General features: G+C 41.8%; 1 protein-coding gene across 1 annotated transcript in view; it reads left to right on the top strand.

Annotated features, from left to right (window-relative positions):
- SLC7A6 (solute carrier family 7 member 6) overlaps window positions 1–14,190 on the top strand; it is an 86,914-nt gene that overhangs the window by 31,641 nt on the left and 41,083 nt on the right. Inside the window, exons 3-5 of the mRNA XM_077455481.1 lie at window positions 994–1,119; window positions 3,719–3,863; window positions 13,991–14,114. Coding sequence (XP_077311607.1) covers window positions 994–1,119; window positions 3,719–3,863; window positions 13,991–14,114 — 395 coding nt within the window. The remainder of the gene's footprint in view (window positions 1–993; window positions 1,120–3,718; window positions 3,864–13,990; window positions 14,115–14,190) is intronic.

Raw genomic sequence — 14,190 nt, 5'->3', positions numbered from 1 at the left:
CTGGGATGGTGGGTCTGCAACCCATGATCTGGGCTTGCCAATCTGCCATCCCACAGAAGGAGGTCGCGGGCCACATGTGGCCCCCGGGTCACTGGTTGGGCACCCCTGTTTTACACAGTGCTAAGCACTGCTACCTTACTGGGAGGAAAAACACTCGTCATGTCCCATCCCGGCAGACTTGAATCCGACAAAAGAGTACCTCTCTCTCCTGTGGTTTGCAGGGCATTGTTCCAGAACTCCCAGGCAGTGGTGATCTTCATTTAAAATAAAGTGTCTGTCACTGGTGGTAACACATCTCAACTGTGTGAATCTATCGTCTCACTTTGGTTCCTTTTTTGGTATAACCGGATTTCTTTTTTTAAATGAACCAGCAGAAGGGCCATTGGGAAAGAGCAGAAGCAAAATGCTAATGTGTTCATTGCTCAAGGGCTGTACAATGAGTCTGTATCCAGCTTATATCCTGCACACCGTGCGTCAGTGAGTAATGGTATGAGAGAGAGATATAATCTCTCTCTTGATGTATTTTATATATATATATATATATATATATATATATATATATAAAATATATTTTCTCTCTCTCTCTCTATTAGAGATGTGTATATATAGAGATAGATAGAGAGATATATATATATATATATAATGTGTGTGAAAGAGATACACATACATATATACATATACATATATATTTATATTTATATTATATGTATGAGAGAGAGATAGATATAGATAGATATAATATTTTATATATAGAGAGATAAAAAAAAAATATATATATATATATATATATATATATATATATTATATGAGAGAGATATAGATAGAGGTAGAATATCTATCTCAGACTTCCCAGCAGACTTACCAAGACACGTGTGGTTTGAATACTCTTCTGACAGCTCATGGTATGTCTTGTGTGATGATAAATCTTTTTTCTGCTGATAAGGTAAAGTGATGTTTTGCTTTCTTTGTGACCCTGTGACTTCTCACCTACAGGTCTCATCACTTTTATAAACTGCGCATATGTGAAATGGGGGACACGGGTGCAAGATCTCTTCACTTATGCTAAAGTCATTGCGTTAATTGCAATCATCATAACGGGCATTGTTAAATTGTGCCAAGGTAAGAGTTCCAATCTTTGTTTTGTCATCTGACCTTTTACAAATATTGTGCTTGTGTTACAGAATGACTACAAAAAAAATGCAGTTTTTATATAATGTGAAAACCTAATGCGGTGATGTTATTCAGTTGAGTGATAATTCAAAGGTGCAGAACCCAATAGCAACCAATCAGAATTTCCTGTGCGGACCAGAACTAGATGGATTCTGATGGTTTACCGTGAATCACTGCGTCTAAAAATGGACACCAATGAATAAGAACTACTCCTTTTAGGCCTGTAGTGTTTATGGGTCCCAAATGACTCAATAGACAAAAAAAGAAAAAAGATTGTGCCACTCTTCCTCTTTACACACTACATCTGTTAGGACTGGATTATGTTTCAGAGGGCATTTGACATGCGATGAGGGAGTGATATGTCCCCTCCTCATCACCTGTTGTAACCCTCAAGATCTCCACTGGGCGGCACCACCGCGGAACACGACCTATTCAAGTGAACGGGTGCGTTGCAACTGCCCTACAACCTTAGTGCAATAGGTTGGCATAGCATCGTGGCCACAGCATGCGTACAACAATGTGTTGGTGCCTGTGTTTTGGTGGGCGGTAAAACCATAGCTCATCCGGCTGATTTTACCATCCCATTGCCACCAATTTGAATGAGCCCTTTAGTAGTGGAGTTCAGAAACAGCTTGGATCCTTAAGACTTCAATGATTATTCAGTCCCTTGTGCAAAAATTGAAAGTCAGCATCTACAAAAACTGTAGCCACTAACTTTTAACCACTTCAGCCCCGGAAGGATTTACCCCCTTCCTGACCAGAGCACTTTTTGCGCTTCGGCACTGCGTAGATTTAACTGACAATTGCGCGGTCGTGCAGCGTGGCTCCCAAACAAAATTGACATCCTTTTTTTCCATAAATAGAGCTTTCTTTTGGTGGTATTTGATCACCCCTGCAGTTTTAATTTTTTGCGACAATCCTCAGTTTAGGCCGATACGTATTCTTCTACATATTTTTGGTAAAAAAAATCGCAATAAGCGATTATTGATTGGTTTGCGCAAAAGTTATAGCGTTTACAAAATAGGGGATAGTTTTATGGCATTTTTATAAATTTTATTTTTTTAAATGGCAGCAATCAGCGATTTTTATCATGACTGCGACATTATGTCAGACACATCAGACATTTTTGACACATTTTTGGGACCATTGTCATTTATACAGCAATCAGTGCTATACAAATGCAGTGATTCCTTTGTAAATGACACTGGCAGTGAAGGGATTAACCACTAGGTGGCAATGTAGGGGTTAAGTGTGTCCTAGAGGCGTGTTGCTAACTGTGGGGGGCGTGGCTGTGTATGACACATCACTGATCTCTGCTCCCTGTGATTGGAGCAGAGATCAGTGACACGGTTGCTAGGCAGAACAGGGAGATGCTTGTTTACTTTAGCATCTCCCCCTTCTTCCTCCCCGTGAGACGATTGCGGGTATCCCCGTGGACCGACTCGCGGAGCTTCCCGCGGGCGCCCCCGTCGCCTCTTAAAGGGCAACGTACAGGTACGTGATTCTGCCTGTACGTGCCCTTCTGCCGACGTATATCGGCGTGAGGTGGTCAGGAAGCGGTTAATAAACATATACTTGTCTGTCCAGGGATCCAGTTCTCACCCAGGTCAGTTTCTTCACTGATCTTCGGTTCCTGGTGACCCTTTTGAGTGAAGAACAAATAAAAATAGACTTGGCGGGCACATCCTATAAATGCATAACATTAAAGATGGTGCAGCTATAAGACCGACAAACAGAGAAAAAGATTACAGCGCACACATACTAAAATCACGTTTAAATGAAATGATTTAAATATCATTTTAGTATCTGTGCGCTGTGGACTTTTCCCCTTTTGAGTGAAGTTCCAAAGACAGCTGATCACATGATCAAAACAAAATCTCGGTGACTGTTTTTTTTTCTTCCTCACACTGACAACGGAGGAGGAAAAAAAAGCAGATCACTAGCTCATCTTAAAGGGACATCGGTCCCGAAAAGGAAGAGGCAATTATGCCATCTGACAATGCCCACAAGTGGCACCTGTCAGTACCCACAAGTGCCACCTATCAATGCCCACCAGTGGTGCCAATCAGTGCCACCTAGAAGTGCTGCCTATTCGTGTAACCGATCAGTGCCCATCAGTGCCGCCTCATCAGCATACATCAATGACGGACAAAAATTACCCGTTTTTAACATTTTATAACAAAATAAAAAAAAAATTGATTTTTTTTAAATTTGGTATTTTTAAATTTTTGTTTTTTTAGCAAAAAAAAAAAATCGCACAGGTGATCAAATACCACCAAAAGCAAGTGGTTAAACAAGTCTGCTTTATTTAAGAACAATACATTATTTTTAGACCATTTATCATTGTATCTGAATATGACTGACAACTGGACATGGTTGTGGACTTTTTTGATCCAATTTGCTTAGCGATTAATGTAAATAAACATATTTATTGTCAGGTTGGATAGACTATAAGACAAAAGCATTCACGGTTCTCATTAGATGCTCTGTGCTGTGAAGATCACAAGTTGGCTGTCTGCTTAATTGTTCCTATGATTTGTCTCCCCAGGCCGCACGGAGCACTTTGAGGATTCGTTTGCTGGGTCATCCTGGGACGCTGGTGACATATCTTTAGCGCTGTATTCCGCCCTCTTCTCTTATTCTGGCTGGGACACACTGAACTATGTCACCGAGGAAATTAAGAACCCAGAAAGGTATCAATCGGGTTAGGAAAGACCAGCTTTTGGCTAGATGGAAATTCACTATAGGAGTGTGATGGGTTTTTCAGTCTTTAACACCACCCTTAGTAAAGTTAAAATTAGGCAGATTGACCAACCAAATACTGTTGTGTGCCCAGCCGTTCTCTGGCCAAACACTGTCGTTTTTGCAAGTGATGCATAAAATATATAACGTAGGCCTGTATGTACAATCCCACTTGAAGATGGGCGATGTCACTCAATGTGCCCATCTAGATAACAATGTTTTCTTTTTTTGACTTTGACACCCTATTGGGTGTTTAAACCTAATGGGTGGGGGTGGGATCAGGGAAAAAGGAGCAAAGAGGGAAATAAAGATACAGTAAGGGAGAGGTGAGGTGCCAGGGAATGAGCTTTTCTTAGCCAGATTTCATTATACCATAGAGTTCATAGCATGCATTGGATCATACAAATAATAATGACCTATCAATGTTGTTGAGGAGATAGTAATTTATCCAAGGGGACCATATGAATTCAAAAGTGTGCGTGTGTGCGTGTGTGCGTGTGTGTGCGTGTGTGTGTGTGTGTGTGTGCGTGTGTGTGTTGGTTATCATTTAAAATGGCTGCTTTTTTTTTTTGTTAAAAGCGGAGTCGTCACCCCCTGCATGAAAAAATTAAGTCAGCAGCTACACATACTGTACCTGCTGACTTTTAATATTTGGACACTTGACTGGTCCTGAAATCCAGCGATATATATTTTTTTCTTCTTCACCCCAGCCAATGTTTCCATTGGCTCTCAAGTGCTGCCACTGCCATAGCCAGGGGAAACCGGCAGTGAAGACTTGTGGCTTCACAGCCAATTCCCTACTACGCTTTGAATGGCCTGGCAGAGTGGGAAGGAAAAGGGGGGCAGAACTTCTGATGGACACAGCCGCGGCAAGGGCCGACAGAAGTGGGAATGGGTACCGGTCAAAAACAGGTACCCACTCCCCAAAGAAAGGGGAGGAGACAGATGCGGAGCTTCCGCTTTTGGGGTGGAACTCCACTTTAAGTGGGTACCTCCCAGTATTTTGCGTTTAGCTTGTGCTGCTGTTGGGGTAGAGGACCACTATGACCTGGTCAGTGTTTGTTCAGTGTCAGCTTTGCGTCAATAAAGTGGAACATTAAGAGACCGTATTCATTTTTAGTGTATAAAATGTATTTTATTTTAACCTTGCATAAATAATATAAGAGTTAGTAATACTTCTCTGGTGTTTATGTTTATATTCCTTATATAAATTGACTGATGGAATGTTTTATTATATACCTTTTGATTATAGCAAGTCCAAAGGTGAACTCCACCGATGACCTTTATTGCGTATTTACATTGTATTTGCTTAAATCAGTGCATATCTCATACTGGGTGGGAATTGGTGAAGCTGACAACCACTATAGTAGTCGGTGCTACTACAGTGATAGCCACAATCTTTGGGTCCTGTACCAAGTGGTTTCCCTTCTGCACACTGACCATAGGGGTCACTCTTGTGGCACTGCCATCCTTCAAAAATGCCTTTTTTTTTTTTTTCAATGAATACAAGGCATCCTTTGATTGGACAAGGTAAAAATCATGATATTACTGCCCCTCCCTTCCACCTTGTCCAATCATGCTTTTAATTCCAGGCATGGGACCCAGAAGATTGTGGCTATCAGTATAGCAGCGCAGACTACTATAGTGACTGTCCGCTTCCCCAGTGGCCCCTCAGGCAAGAGAAAAGCATCAAATACACGGCTCTCCTTTCCAACCTATGTATCAGAAGAGGAGCACTGTATGTTTTGGCTGTTTGATTATTATATTTAGTTAATATTGATACAGGATATAAGAAAATTGGAGGGTGCTAATGTTGGCACAGATCATGATATATACGGTGACTTGCAAAAGTATTCACCCCCTTGGCATTTTTTGTGTTTTGTTGCCTCACAACCTGCAATTAACATGGCATGTTTGAGGATTTGCATCATTTAATTTACAGAACATGCCCACAACTTTGAAGATGCTTCACAATTAAAAAAACAAAAACAAACAACAAATAGGACAAAATAATAGAAAAAGTCAATGTGTATAACTATTCACCCCCCTAAAATCAATACTTTGTAGAGCCACTCCAAGAGTTGGATAAGTCTCTATGAGCTTGCCACATCTTACCACTGGGATTGTTGCCCGTTCCTCCTTGCAAAACTGCTCCAACTCCTTCGAATTGGATGGTTTGTGCTTGTGAACAGCAATCTTTAAGTCTGACCACAGATTTTCTATTGGATTGAGATCTGGGCTTTGACTAGGCCATTCCAACACATTTACATGTTTCCCCTTAAACCACTCAAGTGTTGCTCTAGCAGTGTCTTTTGGGTCATTGTCCTGCTGGAAGGTGAACCTCCGCCCCTAGCCTCAAATCGCACACATCCCTGTATTTAGCACCATCCATCTTTCCCTCAACCCTGACCAGTTTTTCAGTCCTGACTGCTGAAAAACATCCCAACAGCATACAAAACAGAAAAAAACAGCGCCAACCTAAGTGCAGTATGATAAAACACAGGTATTTATTCACAAGGTAATCCACTCACTCTCTATTGGAGTAAAACAGGCACATCGTTTATATGGTCATCAGGTACATCACAGGGCTCCCTGGGGTAAGCTGTCCTCTTTGGCTGTGGGTTCTCGTCCGGTGGCGCCGGTGGTTCCCAGTGTTTCCGGCTCGGTATCGCAGCGTCACGGGGGTCAGCTGATGGATTGTTCGGGGTCGCGCTGTGATGACGTCGTTGCGCACGCGTTCGTAGCATGCATGCTCCTTCATCAGGCATCCCAACAGCATGATGCTGCCACCACCATGTTTCACTGTGGGGATGGTGTTCTTTGGGTGATGTGATGTGTTGGATTTGCTCCAGACATAGCGTTTTCTTTGATGGCCAAAAAGTTCAATTTTAGTCTCCTCAGACCAGAGCACCTTCCTCCATACATTTTGGGAGTCTCCTACATGCCTTTTTCGCAAACTTAAAATGTGCCATTTTGTTTTTTGCTGAAAGTAATGTCTTTCTTCTGGCCACTCTGCCATAAAGCCCAACTCTATGGAGCGTACGGCTTATTGTCATCCTATGTACAGATACTCCAGTCTCTGCTGTGGAACTCTGCGGCTCCTCCAGGGTTACCTTGGGTCTCAGTGCTGCCTCTCTGATTAATGCCCTCCTTGCCTGGTCTGAGTTTTGGTGTGCGCCCGTCTCTTGGCAGGTTTGCTGTTGTGCCATGTTCTTTCCTTTTGGTTATGATAGATTTGATGGTGCTCCTAGGGATCATCAAAGATTTGGATATTTTTTTTATTTTTATAACCTAACCCTGACTTGTACTTCTCAACAACAGTGTTTGGAGAGTTCCTTGGTCTTCATGGCAGTGTTTGGTTAGTGGTGCCTCTTGCTTAGGTATTGCAGGCTCTGGGGGCTTTCAAAAAGGTGTGTATATGTAATGACAGATCATGTGACACTTAGATTGCAAAAGGTGGGCATCTTTTCACTAATTATGTGACTTCTGAAGATAATTGGTTGCACCAGAGCTTTTTATGGGCTTCATAACAAAGGGGGTAAATACATACGCATGTGCCAATTATCATTTTTTTTTCTTCTTAAAAATAGTTTTATTTATATATTTTTCTAATTTAGACTATTGTGTTCTGATCCATCACATATAATTCAGATTTAAAAAATTGAACTAAAAGGCTGTAATGTAACAAAATAGGTAAAACATACATACTTGGATATGGGCAAGCTGGACGTATGTAATAACAATCATACGTGGAAATCCTCTTTAACCACTTGAGACCCGCGCTATAGCCGAATGACGGCTACAGCGCGGATCTCCTTTTCCGGGACTACGTCTATTGACGTAGTCCCGTGCACGAGCGGCCTGCGCACCCTGTGATCGGCGAGTCTACGAGACTCGCCTGATCACCGATCTGTGCAAGGGGTCGATCCCGACCCCTTATCACGTGATCAGTAAAAATAGGAAAAATAAACCGCGCTGGGGAAAATAGTGAAAACAAACAAACTATATGTAATATAGGCAGCAGCAATAAATGCGATATGGCACTCAACAGCAATAAAAAGCTGCGCCAACCCTCTAATTAATTAAATAACTAAAATAAAATGTGAATAATTAATATATGAATAATTAATACAATCAAATAAACACCTCAAGTGTATAAAAATCGAAAAAGTGCATAAAAAATGACACAAACAAAAATCCAATCATAAAAAGTTCATATGCGAGTCCAGATAATAAGCGTTTGTGTTCTTAAATGGCAGCACCACAGTGGTTCAACACATTCGCTTACCAGAAAATATATAAATTGAAGCGTTTGTATATAGTCGGTAGGTCACATCAAAGATATCCTCCTTTCAGTGGGTCAGCACTCCATCTCATAACAGTATTCCCCGGACAATGATCTGTTCCGTGGTCCCAATAGGGAACTCTACATGCCTTTGATGTGACCTACCGACTATATACAAACGCTTCAATTTATATATTTTCTGGTAAGCGCATTCACTATATGGTGACGGGCACTTCATGCGCTTTCGGAATGTGTTGAACCACTGTGGTGCTGCCATTTAAGAACACAAACGCTTATTATCTGGACTCGCATATGAACTTTTTATGATTGGATTTTTGTTTGTGTCATTTTTTATGCACTTTTTCGATTTTTATACACTTGAGGTGTTTATTTGATTGTATTAATTATTCATATATTAATTATTCACATTTTATTTTAGTTATTTAATTAATTAGAGGGTTGGCGCAGCTTTTTATTTATTTTTTATCACGTGATCAGCTGTCAGCCAATGACAGCTGATCATGTGATATAACGGAGCCGGTAATCGGCTATTATTCCTCCTCGCGCTGACAGCGCGAGGGGGAAAAAAAAAAGCCGATCACCGGCGGCCCTGATCGGGACTGATGTCCCGATCATGGCCAGCCCTGCCAGTGCCCACCTGCCCCCTGCCAGTGCCCACCTGCCCCCTCATAACTATTCATAATAAAAAATTAGTGCCCCCCGTCAGTGCCACCCAGCAGTGCCCACAGTGCCACCCAGCAGTGCCCACAATCTGCCTCAACAAAGGTGCTGTGCCCATCAGTGTCATCTACCAGTGCCCAGCAGTGCCACCTATCAGTGCCCATCAGTCCCATCTATCAGTGGTACCTATCAGTGCCCATCCGTGCCACCCATCCGTGCCCATCTTTGCCCATCAGTGCCGCCTTAACTATGCCCATCAGTGCCCACCAATGCAGCCCATCATTGCCCACCAGTGCAGCCTATCAGTGCCGCCTCATCAGCGCACTTCAATGAAGGAGAAAAATGACCTGTTTGCAAAATTTTATGACAAACTATTAAACATGATTTTTTTTTTTTTTTTTTTTTTGCATCTTTTTTTGTTTAGCAAAAAATAAAACTCCCAGCTGTGATTAAATACCACCAAAAGAAAGCTCTATTTGTGGGAAAAAAATGATAGAAATTTCATTTGGGTACAGTGTTGTATGACCGCGCAATTGTCATTCAAAGTGCATCAGCGCTGAAAGCTGAAAATTGGTCTGGGACTGAGGGGGGTTTAAGTGCCCAGTAAGCAAGTGGTTAAAATGGAAGTAAACCCTTCCAAACAACTTTGACCTACAGGTAAGCCTAGATTAAGGCTTACCTGTAGGTCCAAGTAATATCTCCTAAACCTATATGGTTTAGGAGATATTTGCCCGAAAATGGGCACCGCTGTCTACGGCGCATGCGCAGGCGCACTAAATGCGGCAAGTCCAAGAATGGATTTGTCGACTCCCGTGCGCATGCGCGGGAGTGACGTCATCGCGGCTCCGCCGAATGGCAGCGTCGGAGCTCCGAGACGCGACTCCCGTGCGCATGCGCGGGAGTGACGTCATCGCGGCTTCTCCGCTGTCATTCGTCGGAGCTGCGAGAGACGCCACAACCAAGATGGATGCGGCGGACTACAGGTGACAGCGGCGACTTCGCTGGCTCCTGTGTCAGGTAAGTGACACATAATGAGCTACTATGCGATGCATAGTAGTCCATTATGCTTTACCTTTGCAGGGAAAAAAAGAGGAAGTAAACCCATCAGGGTTTACTTCCTCTTTAAGTTTCCTTTATTAGTAGGTTGTTGGTGTTGAGCCAGCATTTCTTTCTTTAGCTTGTTAAACAGCCTGCAGACTTCCAGATCACGGCCATGGCTTGCACTGCTTTTGGATTTATTTGGTCTTCAGCCTGCATGCTGGTGTTAAAGAAAAATCCCAATCTAATGAAAGCTTTTTAGATCATGAACTATAACCTATTAAATATTTCATTGCATAATTGTATACATACATGGAGGGCAGCCATATTTGCTCATTTTATTTACATTACTGCAGGCTGTTTCTGTTTTTTCAGCAATACTCCTGTAGTGGTTGATTTATTGCTTTCTTTCACAATGAACGTGAATGAGCCAATTGAAAACAATGCATTCTCTACCTAACTGCTTCTTTATTTCAATAGTAGGGTGAGTGATTGCTAATTGTTTGCTCCCTCTGGTGGCTAATCAACAAATCTTCATATTTCATTTAATAGATCTGGAAGAGCAAATGTGCAAAAAAATGAATAAAAATAATGATCCAATCATAAATACTATAGGGTCAGTGCTATAATAGTAACTCAAAATATAAGCTGAAAATGTACTCAATATACACCGATCAGCCATAACATTATGATGACCTACTTAATATTGAGTAGGTCCCTCTTTTGTTGACAAAACGGCCTTGACCTGTTGTGGTATGGACAATACTAAACCTCTGAAGGGATGCTGTGGTATTGAACAGTAAGCTGTCAGTAGTAGGTAGGCAACCTTGGCCCTTAAGCTGTGGTGAAACTACAAGACCCATAAGACATTTCAAGACCCCAACAATCATAGGCATAATGGGATTTGTAGTTTTGCCACAGCTGGAGGGCCAAGGTTGCCTACCCCTGCTTTAAGTTGTGAGGTAGGGCCTCCATGGATTGGACTTGTTTTTTAAGCACATCTCCCAGATGCCTCATTGGATTAAGATTCAGAGCATTATACCGCTGAAAGAGACCACTGCCGTCAGGGAATACTGTTTCCATGGAGGAGTGTGCTTGGTTGGCAACAATGTTTAGGTAGGTGGTCTGTGTCAAAGTACCATCCACATGAATAACAAGACCTGAAGAGCATTGTCCAAAGCATCACACTGCTTCAGCTGCCTCCTTCCCATACTGCATCCTGGTGCCATTTCTTCCCCAGGTAAGTGACACACGCACAACCCCTGCCATCCACAAGAAAACATGATTTGACAGACCAGGCCACCTTTTTGCATTGCTCCGTGCTCCAGTTCTGATTTTGTGAACACAGGTCAGCATCAACACCCCGACCGGTCTGCGATTTCGCAGCCCATACACAACAAAGTGCGATACACATTTTTTTTTTTTTTTTTTTCTGCTTTCAACACATCAGATCCATGGAGAACAAATTTAACCACTTCCTGCCCAGCGCCATGGACGCTCAACCTGTGGCCTTCCAGCTGTTGCAGAAGTCCCATGAAGCATTTCCAGCTGCTGACAGTTACAAGCATGATTTACAAAGGCAGAGGCATGATAAGAGTTGTAGTTCTGCAACAGCTGGAGGGCCACAGGTTGAGCACCCATGCTATAGACAATTGACGGCTGAGTGGTGGCTTTCCCATCCTGACTGGACATCATATGAAGTCCTGTCAGGAAGCGATGATCGTACGGTTGTGTGGTCGTGCAGCAGCCTGATCGGACACTGACCGTGTCCATGGGACACAGCCGATAACTGATCAGAGCACTGGCTCACTCCCGGTACCATTTGGCCACCATGACCAATCACAGCAGGTCACATGACGGTTGTACACAATAAATGGCTTCCTGTCATGCCATTTCGTGTACAATTGTGTTGCTAGCTGCGATTGGCCCTGTCAAATTGACCAATCGCACCCATCTGTACCATGTGATTTTAGCTTTGACTAAACACAAAAACAACAAACTGAAAGATTCAGTTTAATTCAGTAAAATGCTTGCTTGTAGCAATGTAATTCACTGCTTTTAGCAAACTTAATGTATTTGGGGGAAAAAAAATCTTGATCACTTCCCCAAAGTAGTACAATGTTACTATGGTAACATTATATTGCTCTGGTCACAGTGTGTTTACAAAAAAAAAAAAAAGTTCTCCGTACTGTCACCAGTCAGTGTCCCTCATCACCGCCACACCAGTTCTATGATGATGCTGTACTGCACTGAACTTTTTGAACTTTTTTTATTTAATTTTTTTTTAATTTTTCCAACGAAATTCTGACCACAAAATGACAACTTTCACTGTCTACTTTCAAAAATGGGTTATTTGGGGTATTTCTACTGTTCTGCCATTTTAGGGCCTCAAGAAATGAGATGGGCCATCCGTCAGTACATCAGGATTGATCATTTTTCAGATATGCTGTATACCATAGTTTGTGGACTCTTTACCTTTTCTACAGACTAAATAATATACACTGATTTGGATTATTTTTATTTAAATTTATGAAGAACAACTTTTTAATTTGCAACATTTTAAAAATCTTCAGTCTTTTTTGTTTAGCAAAAAAAAAAAATCCCAGTCACGATTAAATACCACCAAAGAAAGCTCTAGTTGTGTGAACAAAATGATAAAAAGTTAGTCTGGGTACAGCGTTGCCTGACCGTGCAATTGTCATTCAAAATGTGACAGCTGAAAGTTGGCCTAGGCAGGAAGATGGTAAAAGTGCCCGGTATTGAAGTGGTTAATTGCCGCCTTTTATATATCCCACCCACTTTCAAATGACATTTTAACATGTCAACTTTATTCACTTTACATGTCGGTGATATTAGTGTTATGGCTGATCAGTGTATATAACGTAGTGTACCACTACGTTACGTTTTAAAGGGCAACTGTACTATTACAATACGTACATTTAATCCTATTTCATTATTGGAATTGGTCCTTAAATTATTTGCTCCTTTAATCCACACCATCTATACCAACCAGCACCCCCTTGCTTACCTAATCTTCTTATCTCTGTAACAGAGACGGCTCATTTCTCCTTGGCAGAAATCCTCTTTGTCACTGGCCATTCCTGCTCACTGAGTCATCGTCTTTATGGGGCAATCCCAGACACCGGATCTGCATGTCACCTCAAACAGATCATGATGTCAGGTCATTCATTTCAACAAAATCTTCCTATCAGATTATATCTGTAATAAACGTATTTTATACATGCCGTATACCTGTCAATGCCTCCCTTCTGTAGGCCGCCATAAGTCAGACACAGAGCTACCATTTAAGTGACACCCTATAGTATACCCCCCCCCCCCCCCCACCTCAGCTTTATGTAGGCTGGTGAGGGAGGAGCTGGGTCAGCACAGAGTAATTAGACACTCCATGTTTATGAGAGGGCTATAATGTGCAAGGTGAGAGAAGGAGGGAATGGTCTTTTCCTGGTGTAGTCACATTTTCTAGCAATGTAAAAAAATAAAAATAAATACGCACGACCCTTTTTTATTAGTTTACACTTTCTAACAAGTTTAACACGTTGTGAGCAATTGAAAAAAAATTGCAATGTAAAAAATGTGGTGACAGGGTCTTTTTTTTTGTTTTAATTTATTTATTTTTAAAGTCAATTTCTCGTGAAGTCTCATAGCTATGTAACTATCTACTGCTGGAAGTTGTTTTTCTCTAGCTGTTTTATTCATTCTGAAATAGAAAAGCTGAACCAATTTAGCCTGAGAAGAGCCAGGAATGTATGCTTCCATCAGAACCTAAGAACACAGGAGCTTTACTTCAAGACGCAGTCACATTGTGAGTCCGTGGGATCTCACTTCAATATCAGCTGTGAATTGCTGAGCAGTCCTAGCTTCCAATGGTTTCTATTGCATGGCATTAGAACTTCTCATTCTTGGCATGTGTGTGGCTCTTAGAGGCATGGCGTTGCTGTAATCCGTGCCTTTTGTAGATTCCCTGAAGTTCCCCTGTGGCTGTGCTACATTACCAGTACAGATTGCATAGTACTATGTGAGCATCTATTAATGTCACGTTAATCTCTTTTTCAGGAACTTGCCATTGTCCATTGGTATTTCGATGCCCATTGTTACCATCATTTATATTCTCACCAATGTGGCTTATTATACAGTACTAGACTTCAATGCAGTTATTGCCAGTGATGCCGTGGCTGTGGTGAGTAAACCTTTCTGTGATGGTGATCAAATACTGCGGTTTTTTTTTTTCTGAATAATGCATGTGAAGTGAGTAG

The sequence above is a fragment of the Lithobates pipiens genome, unplaced genomic scaffold (genome assembly GCF_037356315.1).
Source record: "Lithobates pipiens isolate NorthernLeopardFrog02 unplaced genomic scaffold, aLitPip1_a1.2 Scaffold_10, whole genome shotgun sequence".
NCBI classification, from domain to species: domain Eukaryota; kingdom Metazoa; phylum Chordata; class Amphibia; order Anura; family Ranidae; genus Lithobates; species Lithobates pipiens.
The sequence above is the reverse complement of the archived record's forward strand: the minus strand, read 5'-3'. Positions and strand labels throughout refer to the sequence as shown.